We start from the raw sequence: 18,768 nt of genomic DNA, 5'->3' as shown, positions 1-18,768 counted from the left end.
TGAAATAAAGCATCAGTGAAGAACCCACAGCTGATGTCACTCTTGATGGTGAAGGACTGCGGGCTTTCTCTCTCAGATCAGAGAGAAGACAGAGACGTCTGCTCTCACCAGCTCTACCCACCGTGGTGAGAAAGGTGCCACCAGAACAATTAGGCAAGGATATGACTAAAACACCACAACATATTTCAAAGACATACGCCTGCAGACAGACAGATAAAGTCAACAAAGGCTTCCTCACTGGACACACACGTGCACACACCCACACGAGACACACAAAGTCACCAACCCTCAGAGATAATGGCCCACACACCCACAGCTCAGGCCCTGAAGAGGGAGAGTCAGGGCCCACGATGGCTGCAGTGATCACTGTGTCCCAGCCCCTCACGCTGCTGTGATCACTTCCAGAAACACGACCCTCACCATGTGCCCCTTCCTCACTTTGCTTTCCCAGTGGAAGCTCAGTGTGGACAACAAAGGTCCGTGCCCTCCACTTCAGTCTCTGTGATCTGGGATCTGTCAATGCCTGAAGTCTTACCTGTGTGCAGACCTCTTGTGGGTCAATCGCATGAGCCATGCTCACCAAGGCCTTAATGACTGCCCCACACTGGAACACCCCATGAGGGACAGGTGGACATCTCTGGACCTCAGAACCCAGGTCACCCAGCCACAGAGACATCACCTGAAGGACCCAGAAAAGTACTGCAAGTTGTTGCAAGAGCATGCGGGTATGTGGCTTGGCTCTTTTCTGCCTCTTCCCTTCAAGAAGCTGTGGGTGTGGCCTCTGACAAAGGGGGGATGTCCCCTGCACCTGTGCAATTCAGAAAAGCAGAAATCCCCACAATTTCCCACCTCTTCCGTTGGCATGGGGCAGTTGCATTCTGGGACCCACTTAAACACAGGGGACCCATGAGTGTGGAGGTCTGGCTGAGATCGCCATTTCCCACAGGCCTCAGGGCTCCAACTCTGCAGGGTGAGTCCTGATCCAGAAAAAGTAAGCACTGCCCTTGGTGGGTGGGCTCCAAACTCACTCTGGAGGCGGGTTCTGAGGTGAGCCGGTGGGGTCAGCACATGAGCCACTGAAACCGCAGGGTGGAATGCGCCAGAGATCTAAGGAGAGTGATTTAGGTACAGCCGGGCACCTGGGGTACTCCCAGAGCTAGGACAAGGCAAGACAAATCTTTGACAATATTGGTATCATCAAGACTATTGTGAAACTGTGCTTGTTGGTGCAGAGGTGATGTGTATGTGACAGCAGGGAGTACTGTGTTCCGGGGGCCTGTGCCTCATGACATGGGCTCTGGGTTCTGCCAGTGACTTACCTCACAGTCAATGTAGAATTACAAATGTGAAAATAAATATGGGAAATCTCATTTACAATGGAGCCAGGAAGGGGCCAGCCTGGTGGTGTAGCGGTTAAGTTCACACACTCCACTTTGGAGGCCTGGGGTTCACCGGTTCAGATCCTGGCTGCAGACCTATGCACTGCTTGGCAAGCCATGCTGTGGTAGGCATCCCACATATAAAGTAGAGGAAGATGGGTATGGATGTTAGCTCAGGGCCAGCCTTCCTCAGCAAAAAGAGGAAGACTGGAGTGGATGTCAGCTTAGGGCTAATTTTCCTCAAAAAAAATAAATATAAAATGGAGTCAGGAGACCTGAAGGGTTAACACCCACACATTAGTACTCGCCATACATTGCAGACCCCAAAGAAGTGTCACCCCCCATTCCCCAACAGGAAACCCCTTACTTTACAGACCTCAGCAAGAGGAAGGAAGAAAATTTCTCCTCGCCCAGCAACAGCCCAGCCAATGAGAAACCACCACACTCAGCCACTGTCAGTACCCTGATCTCTCCTCCTCCAAGGGACTTCTGTTGGGAACAGCCCCTCCCAGCTCCCTCCTGTCCTCTGTGAAACCAAGCTCCTTTGTTCTCTTCTCCCTCCCTGCCTATGGCTCGCCATAATTTGCAGGTCCTGAATTCTATTTCCTCTGCTAGTACCAAATAAACACATTTCCCTGGTAAAACCACTGACTTCTTCAATTTTAAGGTCAACACAACAGACAACTTCCAGAGTGGGACACATGTTGCATTGAAACATGTTTCCCAGCAAGGAGGCACCAATTGGGCTTCAAATGGGAAAGGTAAGAGCCAGAGACGGTCTCAAGACCTGCTCTGGGAAGACATGATGTCGATGCCCAAGGGTTAGACGAGGATGCCCCCAGGCAAATCCCACGTGGAGATGTCTCAGGTGCAGCTTTACGTTTCACGCCACCACATTCCCAGTGTATGACCCAGGAAACTTGGTGTCAACTGAAAGATGGAGGCCGGGAGCCCCATCACTTTCTCACCAGTTATGTGAATGACACAAGGGCAGGTGTAGCCCTAGAGGGAGTTTTCTAATTCAGACTGGGTGCCAGGAACAGTCCATAGTGGCCTATGTCCTTCTTCCCAGTCCTTCCACTCCTTCCGAAGAAGGAACCCAAGGTGGTGGAAGGAAGTGTTGCACACGTAGCAAAGTTCACGAGAGTTTCACATTCTCCTAGCACGTGAACATCTCTGTTGTTTTCTATTAATTGTTTTCAGTATATTCACATACAAAGAGCAGTGGTGAGGGGCTGGCCGCGAGGCCGAGTGGTTAAGTTCGTGCGCTCCGCTGCAGGCAGCCCAGTGTTTGTTGGTTCGAATCCTGGGCACGGACATGGCACTGCTCATCAGACCACGCTGAGGCAGCGTCCCACATGCCACAACTAGAAGAACCCACAACGAAGAATACACAACTATGTACCAGGGGGCTATGGGGAGAAAAAGGAAATAATAAAATCTTTAAAAAAAAAAAAGAGCAGTGGTGAGTTTTCCTGAATGTACAGTTACACCACCATCAGGATGGAGGACACTCCTTCACCCCAGAGAAACAGGCTCATGCTGCCCATTGTACTGAACCTGTCATCCTTAAAACTTGATCTGTTTCAGGTTCCTATGCATATCCCTTGTCCAGAATGTCACACAAGTGGATACCATTTTGCCTCCTGAGTCCTGTTTGGAAACTGATGCCATATTTGTAATCGTGCATTAATTATACAAAATTGGCAGTGTTCTGTGAGTTTGAAATTTTTGACATTGCCCCGGAGAAGGACACACATTATGCCTTCAAACAAAGAGATTCCACTGTTATGTGGTATGTGAATTTGAGTGAGACCACCGGCCTAACTTCTTTCATTTGCATGATGAGGGGAAGAATGGGGGCAGGGAATCAAATCAGATACCAATAATTATCAAATCACATAATCTCTACACTGTTAAGAAAACACAAATTAGCACAAACAAAAGGGGACAAGCTTGCATTTCCATTGTTGTTTGATGGAACAAAAGCTGCCACATTTTACCCCAGCGTCCATAACATCTCCTGGAAATGTGAACATGGCTGAGAGGAGTGGAGGCGGAGGGGGCGGCAGAGATTCCACATCCTCTCTGACACTCCACCCTCCCAGCACCTGATGTGTTCACCAGCCAGAAACCCTCTGAATTCTGTCTGTATGGGTTCCGATGGAGGTTTCATTTCACGGGCACAATTTATTCAATCATTGCCCGTTGGTATTGACTCAGTCTCCAGCCCCTCTCCTCTCCACAGATGCTGGGAGCTGGGGCTGCAATTTCCAAGGATCTAATCAAGGCTTGGTGTTTCTGGTGTCCAAGTCCCAATCTGAAGCCACCTAGGAGCTGGCCAAGAGTTGTCTCATTAAAACAAAAGACACTCCATCACCCTTCTCACTCAAGAAATCCAAGGGCATCAAGAGGTTTTTACTAGGAACTGAGGACAAACACCAAATATCTCCCTTACAATACCACAGAAGGTCAAGCCCAGGGACACAGGCTCACTAAAGAATGAGAGCAAAAATCCCACTAGGAATGCTTCCCCTCTGCCCACACCAACCTCCACATCTACTGGACTCTCGTTTAATCATGGTGGACCACACTCAAAGAACTAGATGCTGTCTGGTAACATTAAGAAGACAAGGATGTCCCCTCCCAACACTCCAAGTCAAGCTGTACTGGAATTCTGAGTTAAGGCAATTAGACACAAAAAGGAAATAAAAGGGACAAACATTAGGAAGTAGGAAATAAAGCTGTGCCTGTGTCACAAGACTGTCCCCAGCAAGCAGGAGCCCACAGCACATGTCGCCACCAGGCAGCATAGAAGGGGAGCAAAGTCAGAGTGAGAGAAGACAGACCCACGTGTGGGGTTATGTCTGGACATGCGGCTCAGGGCGCCAACTATTATGGTCACCTGCAGAAGGGTGGTTCCCTTGTTGAGACTCAGGCCAGGGTGGCACACACACAGAGGGTAGGACAAGGCTTAGGCCTCACATCATAGAGGTCTGAGGGGAGGGCTGGGCTGGCCTCTGAAGCTGCTCTCACAGGGCTCAGAAAGCAAGGAATGGAGCCTGGCCTGAGGGTTCACTGGGCCTGGGGGTGGGGCCGGGGCAAGAGCTCTGCACCCAGGCAGGGGCTGGTGTGGTGGGGATCTCCTGCCCACTCTAGAGGAGAGAACACCCAGGCTTCTCCTCAGCTTGTCCAGGTGGGGGCACAAGGGGAAGAGGGTGGGTGGGGCTTAAGCTGTGAGCAGTCACCAAAAATGTGGAGTCTGACTGCTCACTACAAGGACAAATGTGGGTAAGAAAAATCTGCATTCTCGATGGATTTATACAAAGAAACACTAACAAGGGCTCAGAAATGATCAAAACTGTGTATTTGGGGTGACCAGAGTAACAGGGATGGAGGGGACCAGGATAGGTTGTATCTTTGCTATCTTACAGATTTATTTCAAATAAAGAAATTTATATTCTTTAATTTTAACTCTTGTACATAGGACACCATTCTAAGATTCAATTCCTTTAAAGACTAACTTTTAGAAAAGCGTAAATCATACAAAAATAAATTTTGAAATCTCTAACTAAAAGGACCTGTGGCATCCTAGTTTATCCATCCTCTATAGCTCACACTCGGCTACTTTCAAGAATAACAGCCTATTATAAGGCAATCAGGGTTTGAGTTTAAAGCCTTAACTGTACTAGATTTTCAAAGATTTACATAAGCTTTCAGAAGTTTTCCTCACATCGATTATAACACAATTTCAATTGCTTTAGCCTTTTAAATTCCTGTGTTCTCTAGAGACACCCACATAGAAAAAACTGACCTGAAAATGAAAAAATTTTCTTGCTTTCCTCACATCAAATTCCTCAATCAACTTACAGTCTCAGGGCCCAAACTGCCAAGGGAAACGAGAGCCAGAGGGCTGCACTAGTCCACCGATAAAGGAATCCAAAGGGAAGAAACATAAACACTGGAACCAGCTCACATGAGCAGCCTGCTTCCCACAGGACAGAAGGAAAGCCAAGGTCAGAAGGTTCCGAGTTCCTGACTCTCCTGGTGGAGACAGAGCCCTGGAGGGGGTCAGTCCCTGGAGAAGGAGGGGAGGGCACCTGAGCAGCCACAGGAAGGAGCTCTGGGAGCCCCACACACCCTCCTCTCCCCAGGGAACAGTGCACATGCTCCCTCTCTCAGGCTCCCATTCTCACAGTGAGGAAACTCAGCTGGATCCAGTTTAAGGTTCAGACTCAAATGGACCCACAGATTAATGGGCTCTAATCCAGGACACAGAGCTCCTGACTCTCACAGACTTTCTCAGTGTAAACAAATTACTCTGAGTGCACCTACACTGTGCATGCAAAACTCCAATTATGTCTAGAAACAAGCCCAAGGGAGCCACAACCACAACCTCAGACAGGGCATCACTCCCCACCCCATGAGCACGTGCACACCCAGCTTTCCAGGGCTCTGCAGCTCCTCTCAGGATAAAGGCTCCTTCCACGGGGTGTGAGCAGTAGGACTGCTGCAGGGGGAGGTTCCCCAGGAAGAACAGCTGGGCCTTCAAGGCCTTCCCTCTGCAGGATCAAGGGGGCCTTAGCTTAGACTCACTGCCCTCAGGCCTCTGTCCCCACTGGAGTTTTTTTTGGACCACCACTGATATTTTAAATGATACAAACCCAGTGTTTGAACCATCCAGCGAACACACTCAAGCTAGTCTTTATGTGGAAACGAGGGAAGAAAATGGTACAGCAATTTGCTAAGTCAACAAGAAGCCCCTCAAGAAAGTAATGCATTCTGGAAAAACAATGATATTATCATATTATTTCCCAGACAGGAAATATTTATAAACTATGAATCCTACCTGAACACTTCAGGTCAGCAAGTCTAAGCTGTGGAAATACATTTTATCTCACCCAAAATAAGAGAACAGACCTCAGAATATTACGACCCACGATGGGAGGAAAAAAGGGAAACAAGAATTGAGTGCAGGCCATGTAAAACTGGAATACTTTAGTTTTTCTGAAATTCACCTGTTTCGTGCCTCTTTGGAAATCCTGTACATCGTGTACATCGTGTTGATTAAATAAACTTTTGTTCATTGAAAAACCGAGACTAAAAAAGTGAATAAACCTTTCAAAAGGTGACGAATGCAGGTGGGGACAGTGCTGACAGGACAGATCATCCCGGGTATTTTCTGAAGAGGAACCGGCCCCCAGAGGACTTCCCACAGGATGTCGGCGCCCAGGAAGATTGTGGGGAGACGCACGAGGATTTCATGCAACGTAGTTCCAGGCGGTGAGAGGCCGCTTTTCACTCACGGAAAATATCCACACACACAAATCTTTTTGAAACAGGAATCCACTGACTGTGAGAAAATGATAAGCAATTAAAATGTTCAATCTGTTTCAATTCCAACAAGGACAAATACTTGATGATAATGCTGTGAATCCAAGGCAGGAAGTTGGCATTTGGGAATTCGGCCAGACCCTGGAAATTCAGGAATTTGTTCCCAGCCCTGCGAAGAACTGGATGCGCGGGACAGGGTCAGGGATTTGAGACTCTGCTCCTCAAACGTACGGAAAATTGAGAAGAAAACGGGTACCCTCTGGGGAGAAAGGAGGCCCGGGGACCCCAGACACCGCAGCCCCTCCGCGCACGGACCCCGGAGCCCGAGGCCCGACTGTCCTGCGGGCCCTCCCGCGGGCCCCGCACCGTCTGGGACACGCGGGGCTGCGTGCGCACAGCGGCCCAGAGACGCTCCGGCCCCAGTCGCCGCGCGCAGGGACCACAGGACGCCCGAGGCCCGGCTGCCGGCCCCGCCCCACGCTGGGGCGGGAGGGGCCTGAGGGCCGAGCGGCGCCACCGCGGACTCGGGGCCGCAGACCCTGGAGGGGACCGCGGGAGGCCGGGCCCGCCCCGCCGCTTCCCACCAGCCCCTCCTCCCGCGTCCTACCTCCGGAACTGAACTCTCACCATTTCTAAGGCTCCCGGGTCCCCCGAGACCTTCCTAGGACACTGCGGTCGCTACAGGTCGCAACTCGATACAACAGGGGGCTGAGCCACGAGGAGCCCTTAACTGAGGGAGACGTGGTCCTCAACGCGACCGCAGCAGGAACTTCCGGGCGGACGGGGAGCTTTGCCCCACCCACCAGCCCCGGTGCCGCCTCTGATTGGACAGTACAAAAGACTCGCCCTCTTGAGTCTGAGTGACAGCCCTTGAGTTGAGGTGTCTGAGCAGAATGCCAGACAGAATTCGTCCTCTGCAGGGACTTTTGCATTGAAAGGTAGTGCGGGGAGGGGACTCGTGGAACTGTGATCCTTCTTTACAAACACACACAACTGGAGGTCCCCTCACTATATGCAATGATTAGTCTCTCTCCATTTTGTTGTTTGTTGCCAACTGGAGTCTGACATAGTTTTGCCAAATAGGTAAACAGACAGATGGGATCAGCAGAGAACTAGGCCAAGAAAGGGGTACAGAGGATGTGTTAAAAACTAACTTTGTCTGTTGAGTGTCTGCAGATGGAAAGTTACAGGAAGAGCCTGAACACAGAGGGTTCCCACAAGCAACTGGCCGAAGCCACTTCTATCTGCCTCGAGCTGCTCTGAAGTGAACTTTCCCCATTATTAACTCATTAATGTTTTCAATTCTCCTCCTCTGGTAGGGACCAGGGAGCCATTTCTGGATCATACTATGTATGTAGTAGCATCTGTCCCTTCTACCAATGAGACTTAAAGGAACGTGATGTCCTGCCTCTTCCATGAACTGTACTATGATCTCACAATAAAAGGACCCCTCAAATCCTTGTTGGGGGAGACTCTGCTTTGGCAGAGAGCCCTGGTGTGCCCCATTGCTTCTGCAAGAAATAAAACTTTCTTCACTTACTTCTGCTTTGCTTGTGTTTTCAGCTCTGCTCTGACTAAGAGGTGAACCCATTGAGTTCAGTTACAGTACCAAGGATGCAGTAGGTGGGCATCCTTCCATTGCTTCAGTGAGATTCAGAATAAGCGCAGTGGGAGAAAAAAACAACATCATTTTAGAAGAAAACTCACTTCTGGGTGTTCAGAATAGTTACACTTAGAAAATGTTTCTAACATTAAAATATTTGTATCTTATGAAAAATGTAAGCAGAGACTCTTTCTTACCAATGGTTAAATCACTCTCTGTGGCCATGACCCACCTGTTCCTTGTGGTTACACCATTTACTCCAAATATAATGAGATATCGGAAAACTGGGTTTCATCAAAATGATCATTCCATTATGATACTACACAGTGCCGTCCATTCCAGCAGTTTTGGGGACACGTGGACAGGCATACTTTCCATTTAGTCTGCACAGATACCATCTCTGCTCATTTCCTCTCCCAATTCCCTGAGGAAGTGCTCACCTTTGATGTCATCTGAGACAAACAGCCCTCTCAAGTCCACCAAAAGTGTAACCATAACTCCACCACACTCAGAGACAGAGAAGCATTCCTGGAAGAATGCTGAGGGAACGGGCCTAAGAACCACAGTGATCTCAATGAAGAGAGAAAAGAAGGGCACAGTTTGCCTCCAGTGTTTACCATACAAAGGGGAGCATATCTGGGCAGTAGCATCATCGATCAGTCACCATCCAATGTAGGAAGAGAACTTCTGTGGATATTCAGCATCAAGCACTGAGAGATGCAGAAGATATTTCCATCATCTTATGTTACTCATCTTCCCTTTATGAACTATCTGGAAAATGATAGTGTAGAAGGAAGTTTCCAGGAAACCACTCTGATTTCTTAATTCAGGAATGCCTCTGTTGTTTGTTTTAACTCCCAACTCCTCATCTCTACCTCAAACAAAGGACACACCATCCTAAGAATGGGCATTCACCTGGGAAGATGCATGAGTCTGGCTCCGCTCTCAGACTGTCAGAAACATGGTGCCGAGGAAAGTACATTTCATGACTGCCCTCCCCACCATACTTTCATCGTCGTGTGGGAATTGCACAGCTCCAGTAGTGGCCCCATCTGCACAGAAACTTAGGATGTGCTTCCTGCACTCATGAATCCATAAACTGTTCTGCTTCTCACAGGTAACATTAAGGACAGCCTGGCTGTGTCTTGAGGTCACCTCAAGGTGCTCTCAAAGGTCCTTTACTCATTGTGCTCAGCACGAGAGATGTGATATCTGAAGGCTGTGTTTGGTAATTGCACGTTCTTCCTGTTAGTCTCCATCATGGCAAATATGAGGGCAAAATGTACTTAGAGCGCTGGTGCATCCAGCTGCACTGAGGGAAGCCCATGACCACAAGGTGGTCTTCTCAGCAAACAAAGAGCTCCACTGAAGCAGCACAGGGAGTTCTTTGTAGGTATGGAGAAATGTTTTTCCCATGGCCTTGAAAAATGGCCCCAGTGGAATGAACTGCCCAAGATTCCAGAAGCTGCTCTGTCGGAGGAGGTCACTGAGAGGATGTGACCACTTGTTGACACTCCAGATGGACTCAGTAAGTCAGAGGCTTCTTACTCCCCTGTCCTTGGAATCTACACTCCTCCCAATGTTCCTGAGACATTTCAATGACGCAGCCTGAAGAGAAGAATGTGCTGTTGAGATCATCTGGACGGTAGATATTACTGAGCCCCGTCAAAACCTCTATAGAAACTCTTAAGATTCTGGTGGGGAGGTGCAGACATCTGCTCAATTTGCCTCGCCTAACACAAGCTCATCTATATGTCCCCTTGCTTATTCAAACGGCCATCTGCCAATCTGGAGTGAGCTGCTTCTCTCTTTGCTCTCTCTTTGCCCCCCATGCATGGGAGCCAGTTTCAGATGTCACCTGGAGAACTCCTGAGGTGGCCATCTGTAGCCGCCCCTGACATAGGAAGGGTTAATAATCACTGGAAAAAGCTTGCCAAGAAACTGTGACCCGGAGGTGAGAAGGCTGGTTAGCCAATGACGGGTAAGACCCCCTGGGGGGGCAACCTAAGCCAGGCGGCGGCCGCCCGGGGGCACAGATGGAGAAACGATATCGATATCGGGAGCAAGAGGGACTGTTGCCTAAGAGACCTTGCCTGCTCTGAGATAAAAATATAGGAGCACAGCAACAACATGATAATATCAAGACAGAGGCCAAGGGAGGGCTCCTTGAGAAATCACTAAGAATTCTTGGCATTCGCTAATTACTTCATCCAGAACACCTGTGTATGTTTAACAGCTGTAAGCTATGTATATATTGAAACGCTGGTTATAATAAACTCAGAGTGGCCATCAGCCCTCTCCGCATCTATCCTGATGTGTACATTGGATTGCGACACCGACATATGGTGACCCCGACGTGATCCAAGATCGGCGGCATTATTGGTAACGATATGGGGGAATTTCAACCGCCTTTCGGAGGTCCGCGGTGAGAATGATGGGCCAACAATTGGCGATTCAGCAGAAATTATACTTTAAGACACTTCAGCGGCTGCTGAAGGCCATTTCAGTTTCGGTTTCTCCCGCCGAGTCACAGAGGATATTGCTGGCAATATCTCTAAGCAACCGTGACCCGGCGTCGGGAAACTCGAAATGGGGCACACTCTCCAGTGCCCCAAAAAAACAAATTTGGGGAGCTCTCAATCAGTAGGCCAGCTCTATGTGAATGATTTAGTGGCGGCCTCGTCAGGAAGTGCCTGAGTGGATCTCACGGCTTCAGAGACAGTCGTCATAGATTGTGTTGACGAAACTTTTCTTGTTCCTACCAATGTATGGGGACCTTTACAATCAGGATATTTTGGGCTATTAATGGGATGCCCTAGCTCAGCTTTGAAGGGCTTAAACATCATTCCCGGGGTAATTGATGCTGACTATCAAGGTGAAATAAAAATCATGCTCCGTTTATCTAGTTATTATGTGATAGAAGCTTTTACGAGGATAGCTCAGTTGATATTAATACCTTACTTGTCCCCTGCTCATGCCTCGATTTCAGTTTCGGTTTCTCCCACTGAGTTACAGAGGATATTGCAATATCTACACATTGCCCCTGGTTCCCTGAGAATGGCACCTTGGACATTGAGTTGTGGGAAAGGGTTGGCAAGGCACTAAAGTCTCGCTTTGAGCATGGCCTTTTAAAGGATGTACATATCTTAACGACTTGGGGAACAGTACGTATTGCACTGTTCCTTTTGTGGGATCTATCGGATGAGGAAAACTCGGCCTCTTCACCCGAGCGCCCTTCAGGCAAAGCTGAGGAGGCGCCGCCACTGCCTCCTCCGCCTTGCTCGCCGCCAAGAGACTCTTTTAAAAAGGCTGTTAGTAAGTCTCAGAAAAATTTTGAACAAACGTCCTCAGACGATGATGATTTACCATTCCCCCCTCTTTTAGAGAGGCATTTCGCCTTCAAGAACCCTGCTGTCTTACCTACTGCTCCTCCTTGTGCTCCACCCGCCCCGTATGTTGATTCCAGGCAGTACAGTGTGGTTCATAATTGTCTTCGGGAAGGATTAAATCTTGGAGATCCTGATGTTTTTTCCTGTGCCTTCCCCATGATGGTCAATCATGGGCGAAGAAAACATGAATCCCTTCTTTTTGGGGTGTTTAAGGAGCTGAAAAACAGCATTAGAGAGAATGGAGTGCAGTCACCTTTCACTGTTGGGATGATAGAGGCACTGGGAGCCAGTTATGGTATGCTACCCTGTGATTGGCTTTTGCTCGCAAAGACTCTTTTGTCGCATGCTGAATATACTCTTTTCAGGTCTGAGTATAACGAGATATCTGTATCCCGATCTATGGATAATCTATCTTTAAACCCCCCCTCTCCCAATCAGTGCCGACATGTTACAGGGGGTCGGCCAATATGCGATGCCTCAAGCACAGGCTGAGGCAAATGGAATGTTGCATAGACAATGTTCAGAGGTGGCATTAGCAGCCTGGAAGGCAACTCCTCCTTCAGGGGCAGACAAAGCCACCAATTCCTTTGTGAATGTTTGACAAGGGCCAAAGCAGCCATACATAGAATTTATTGACCATCTCCAGCAGGCAATTGAGAGACAAATAGCTCATCCTGAAGCAGCTCAAATTATCGTGTTGAAAATAGCTTTTGAAAATGCTAATGCTGATTGCCAGTCTGCTATGTCTCACCTTAAAGGGCGAACTCACACCTTAGGGGATATGCTGCCAGCGTGTCAGGAAGTAGGAATTCATAGCCATGTGGCCAAAGTAATGGCAGCAGCGTTTTCACAGCTGCCCAAAGGTGCTTTTTGATAATGCCTGTTTTAAGTGTGGAAGACCTGGACACCGTGCAAAACAATGCAAGTCCAGTCCAAAAGATATCCCTGGTAAAGGAGGGCCAGCTGATATTAAAAAGCCACCTTCTAAACCATGTCCTCAGTGCTGAAGGGGATTCCATTGGGCGAATCAATGTTGCTATAAAATTAATGTAGATGGTAATCTAATCAACCATGACTTGGCGTCAGGAAACTCGAAACGGGGCATACTCCCCAGTGCCCCGAAAAACGAAGTTTGGGGAGCTCTGCTGCCAAGAGGGGGCCCAGTGGCTCCGGATAGCCTTGCCCACTTGACCTCCCCATTGGCCTAAAAAGCAAACCTCTGCATCTGTACAAGGTGTAGGGGGGCTTATGACGCCTGAGGGAAGTGATCACGTACTCAAAGTCAGAGGACCTGAAAACAGAATTGCCTTAATTACACCCTACGTTCTTCCAACTCCATACTCCCTATGGGGGTGACAAATAAAAATGGCAAGCAATAGGATATATTGGAGTATATGAGGAAGCCATTGGATATAAACCTAATTCGGCCTGACCTTGTTTTTCCAAAAGGGCCTGACTGTGGCCATTGAGCATGCATTGTATATCTGCTTAGACATTTTGAGATAAAGGTGCAACTTCCCTCCCCCTCCCAAGGTTGGCGTCTCCTTAAAGATTAAGCATCTTTCTTTAGCCTGGGAACTGATTGCAGCGCTCACCTGTGACTGCCCAGCTCAAGGCAACAGACCTGCCAGCCTGCGGGGTTCACTGAGACAGCAGACCTGCCAGCCTGCGGGGTTCACTGAGACAGCAGACCTATCTGCCATTTCCATCAATGGCTGTGCCGACAGAGCAGCCTCCTGACTATTGTAAAAGGGACATTTCAATCATATGTGAAACATACTCTTTGAGGGTATATAATAACCACCCTGTGTACCCCCACTTCTTTGGAGTGCTCTGTTCCTTTGTGGAAAGATTCTCCTGGGTTATAATCCTCAGATTTAAGCTCAGAATAAACTCACCCAAATTTTCATTTGTAGATTGGTTATGGATTATTTTCCTCTACAGGGATGAGATTTGCTTTCTCAATGGAAAATATCTCTAAACATTAAGCCTTTTTCCTAGGGGCCGCTGATGTTATTAACATTCCTCCCATACCTATTCAAGGGAAAACTACCACGCCTGTATGGATAGATCAGTGACCCCTTCCAAAAGAAAAATTACAGGCTTTAAAGATGCTAATACAGGAGCAACTAAAATTGGGCCATATTGAACCCTCAATTAGTCCCTGGAATACCCCAGTATTTGCGATAAAAAAGAAATCTGGAAAGTGGAGATTACTCCAGGACTTAAAGGCAATTAATGCTGTCATGCAACCTATGGGGGCTTCACAGAAGGGAGTGCCAAACCCTTCTTTAATACCTGAGAATTGGCAAACTGTTGTTATTGACATTAGAGACTGTTTCTTTTCTCTACCTTTGTGCGCTGCTGATAGGGAAAAGCTCGCATTCACTGTCCCAGTTTATAACAATCAAGAGGTCCCCCAGAGATATCAGTGGAAGGTCTTGCCTCAGGGCATGAAAAACAGTCCTACCATATGCCAACAATTAGTAGGAGATGTGTTATTAACTTTTCAAAGAAAATACCCTAGTATACAACTTTACCATTATATGGATGATATTTTATTAGCAGTGCCAACTAAAAATTTTTCATTAACAGCATACCAATAATTAATTGAATTTCTAAAAGGCAAAGGCCTGCTTATGGCTCAAGATAAGGTACAGTTTACCTCCCCCTGGAAATTTCTAGGATTAATGATTGATAGATACCTGGTAAAGCCATGCATTCCCTCTATTTCCATACCCAATACTTTAACATTAGTTACATTGCACCAACTTTTAGGAAATATCAATTGGATACGTCCTTTTCTTGGCATCCCGACACATTCTCTGAGTCACTTGTTTTCCTTGCTACATGGTGACTCTTCCCCCTCTTCTACATGCACTCTTATCCCTGAGACAAAGCCAGAACTAAGCCTAGTAAACAAGGCTCTGACCTTCCAATTTTTAAATCACTTTGATCCAGAAATTCCTTTATGCCTTTATGTGATAAACACACCTAAAAGTCCTGCTGTTATCATCTTTCAAAAAGCGGGCAAGGTTATAAAATGCTTGGGGTGGATATACTTGCCCCACACACCAGCTAAGGTACTCTATACATATTTTGATGGAATAGCAGAGGTTATTCAAAGGGGACGTTTGCGGTGTTTACAATTGTGAGGCGCTGACCCTCAGACCATTTTTTTTTACCTTGCACATCTTCTCAGTTTGATCATCTCCTCAGTTATCTCTTCCCAACCTATTCCTCATGCCTTAACTGTGTTCACTGACAGCTCCGGAAAAACCAGAAAAGCCAGTATAGCTTGGTTTGCTAATAGTGACTGGCAGACCAAAGTCTCTCATGGACATTCGACTACTCAAATTGCAGAATTGGCAGCTGTGCACATTTCCTTCTGTTATTGCTTCTGTTGGCACTCTCTCAATTTCTTTTTGCATCGGCACATACAAAAAATAGAGCTAAACAAGTCATTCGTCATTGGCTTGCTATATTTGCTTTTGTGGGGTCTCCTACATGCATTAAAACTGATAACGGTCCCAAGTTCTCAGAGCAAATTTTCCACCAATTTTGTGCAAATTGGAATATTATCCATAAAACTGGCATCCCCTATAATTCTACAGGACAAACTATTATTGAGTGATGTCATAGAACGCTGAAGGCTGCTTTACAAAAAATGAAAGGGGGAAATGAGTATTATAAGAATGATCTGCAAGGTATTCTCAATCTCGCCTTATTTACTTTAAATTTTCTGAATCTAGCAGAGGATGGCACATCAGCTGCAGAAAGATATATGGGTCAAACTCAGAACCATATGGCCCAACAAAGGCCACATGACACACATCTGTTTTGACACAATATCTTGGCAAAGTGTGGATTAAAACATCCTTATACGGATATCTGGGAGGGCCCTTTTATGGTTAAATGTGGGAAGAGAGGAGCTCTTTGTGTTTTGACAGATAAAGGCATTGAGTGCATTCCATCAAAATGCACACGGCCTGCTCTGGAATAACCGAAAAATGGACAAACGGATAAGTAAATCAGTTTTTTTCTTTTTCCTCTTTTCTTCTCTAATGCATGTTGAGGTGATTTCAGAGCATGAGAATCTCACATATTGGGCCTTTATTCCTAATCCTCCTCTCTCTACTCTGGTTACTTGGTAGCTTGCCAATCCCCCTTTGTCCTCTAATGATTCTGATTGGACAGGAGGAACCGGGGTACCCCGACAACAACATACAGGCCTGCACCAAAAGGAAGAAGAACCTCTGGTGATGTATGCTAACAATTCACCTTTTTGTATGGTTTATTAAAACAAAAGCACAACATGTGTCGCCTTTCAGGAACAAATGTATTTTATTACCAACCTAAGAAAGGACAACAGGCAGCCAATATGACATACATTACTGCTATATCAACATCTTACGAAGACTAAAGTAATGTCATACAAGTTCCTTCCATCCCAATTTGCCATCCAAAAACTGATTGGTGTTACAAACATTACTCAGTACAGTGGTCCCCTTGCCGTACAGCATATCCAAGGCGGGGCAACCTCTTTGGGGCCAACGTACTGAATTAGGGACCTCATGGACATCTTTTGAGTGACGATCATACTTGGGCCTTCAACAGATCAAGTCAGAAACCTATAACATGGAGCAAACACAGCCTATCTGGACCCCTTTTACAACTATCTCACAATGAGACAGTGTGCAGCCCCCTTCACAAAGGAATATAGAGGATCGGGTTGCCTTTTATATCACGACAATTGTCCCATGGCAAGTATGGGAATGAAACTGGCAATTATTTACTAACATTGGTCAAAAATGTTTCTCATACCCTTATGATTTGTACCACCCATCCTTATGTGTTATTATGGGGAAACAGTGTCCCTGCTATCCAAGAATCTTCTGGTATGTATGTGGTTAATATTTCTCCCCCATATTGGTATTCTGATTGTTTAACACATTATAATGTAACCTCATTGAATGTGACCTATGTAATGGTGTTAAAAAGAAGAGCACATATTTGGTTACCTGTTGGTCTAAATCGGACATGGTCCGAAGAGCATGCTCTACATATCCTCCTTGAGTCCATGAGAAAATTATGCCCTAAGCGGTTTTTGGCTACGCTAATTGCGTTCATTGTGTCCGCAGTGATTATCATTGCATCAGCTGCTACAGCTACTACTGCCTTGGTTAACAGTGTTCAAACAGCCCATAAGGTGGAGTCCGTCTTGGTAAATATCACTCAAGAATTACAGACACAGGTGGATATTGATTAAGGGCTAATGTCAGGATTGTAGGCATTAGAGGCAGCAGTAGAGTGGCTGGGAGAGCAGCAAAATGCATTATATATGCGTATGAAACTAAAATGTGACTGGCAATTTACCATGCAATGTGTTACCCCCCTACTGTATAATAGCTCGCTGACATCTTGGCAAGAAATAAAAAAAATTTACAGGGGGCATTTAATACCTCCCTGGCCAATGACATCACTGGGCTACAAGCTCGGTTAGAGAGGCAGTTACAAGAAGTACATAAGGTGTACTCCCAAAAAATATTTCAAGACATTGAAAATGGGTTACACTGGCTAGAGCCCTCCAATTGGTTCTCGGGCCTCAATTTACCCATATTTGTTAATGCTGGTGTGATTTTGATATTATCCATGTTAATAGTTTATGTTTTACGTCTGCTGTGCTCCCTGAAAAAACAAAGTCAACAAGAGCAAGCATTGGTTATGATGGGCCTTCTGGCCTCAGCACAACATGATGCCTTCCTTGCTTTAAAAAACAAAAGGCGGGGAAATGTAGCCGCCCCTGACATAGGAAGGGTTAATAATCACTGGAAAATGCTTGCCAAGAAACTGTGACCCGGAGGTGAGGAGGTGAGAAGGCCGGTTAGCCAATGATGGGTAAGACCCCCTGGGGGGCAACCTAAGCCAGGCGGCGGCTGCCCGGGGGCACAGATGGAGAAACGATATCGATATCGGGAGCAAGAGGGACTGTTGCCTAAGAGACCTTGCCTGCTCTGAGATAAAAATATAGGAGCACAGCAACAACATGATAATATCAAGACAGAGGCCAAGGGAGGGCTCCTTGAGAAATCACTAAGAATTCTTGGCATTCGCTAATTACTTCATCCAGAACACCTGTGTATGTTTAACAGCTGTAAGCTATGTATATATTGAAACGCTGGTTATAATAAACTCAGAGTGGCCATCAGCCCTCTCCGCATCTATCCTGATGTGTACATTGGATTGCGACACCGACACCATCCAACAAGATCTTAGCTCTGAATGACAATGAGAGCACAACTGATTCTCTTTGTGCTTGGAATGATGAAGTACCTTTAAACGGCACGACCTCAAGACAGATGTTTCCACTTTTAAAACTGTTTTTTCTTCATGGTCTGGCTGAAATATTGGCATGGTGTTGGAGGTAGAAGTGGGAAGAAGGAGTAACCAAATTGTTCTATGTGGTGAGGAAGGCATGAATTACCAAAAACTAATTGTCACAGCATTTATATAGTGAAGATTTCAAAATATGGGATAGTAACTATCCATAGAGGAAATCAGAATAGTCATCACAGGACTCTGCTGAATGCATCAGTTCTCCATAGTCTCACAGGCCAGTTGCAACCTCACATGTCAAGGAACCAGTGGGTCATCTGCAGTGTAAAATGTTAATTCCATGGAGAGAAGTTCTGCTTTATAAGTTGTTATCAAGATGGTGATGACAATGACAGTGAGAATACTAACAGGAGTGCTGACACTAATAATAAGGCACGTTGGGGAGGCTTACTGAGTGTGAGGCACGGCACTCAGCACCTTAGGGGGACTGGCTCATTGCTTTTCATCTGCACAGACTTCTAACAGGGAAGCACCAGCATCATCCTATTTGATAAGAGAGGAAACCGAGACTTAGGGGAGCTGAGTGACGGCTGTGACTTTACACAGGCAGTCAGGAGGGGGCTCGATTCATCACCAGGCTGCCTGACTCAGACCAAGCTTTGCCACCAAGCACACTTCACCTCTTATTATGAAATTAGGACAAGTGGTTCCTTGACTAGGACTCATT

General features: G+C 46.7%; 1 protein-coding gene across 2 annotated transcripts in view; it reads right to left on the bottom strand.

Moving 5' to 3' along the window:
• Positions 1-7,491, bottom strand: part of LOC106839995 (zinc finger protein 709-like) — a 76,567-nt gene extending 69,076 nt beyond the window's left edge. For both annotated transcript variants that reach the window (XR_011496177.1, XM_070492111.1), the window contains exon 1: positions 7,341-7,491. Coding sequence is in view for 1 of the 2 variants with exons in the window: in XM_070492111.1 (XP_070348212.1) it covers positions 7,341-7,343 (3 nt within the window). In the remaining variant the exon portion in view is untranslated. The remainder of the gene's footprint in view (positions 1-7,340) is intronic.
• Between the last annotated feature and the right edge of the window lie 11,277 nt (positions 7,492-18,768).

The sequence above is a fragment of the Equus asinus genome, chromosome 20, assembly GCF_041296235.1.
Source record: "Equus asinus isolate D_3611 breed Donkey chromosome 20, EquAss-T2T_v2, whole genome shotgun sequence".
In the NCBI taxonomy this organism is placed as follows: Eukaryota; Metazoa; Chordata; class Mammalia; order Perissodactyla; family Equidae; genus Equus; species Equus asinus.
Note: the sequence above shows the minus strand (reverse complement) of the source record. Positions and strands in the feature narration are given on the sequence as shown.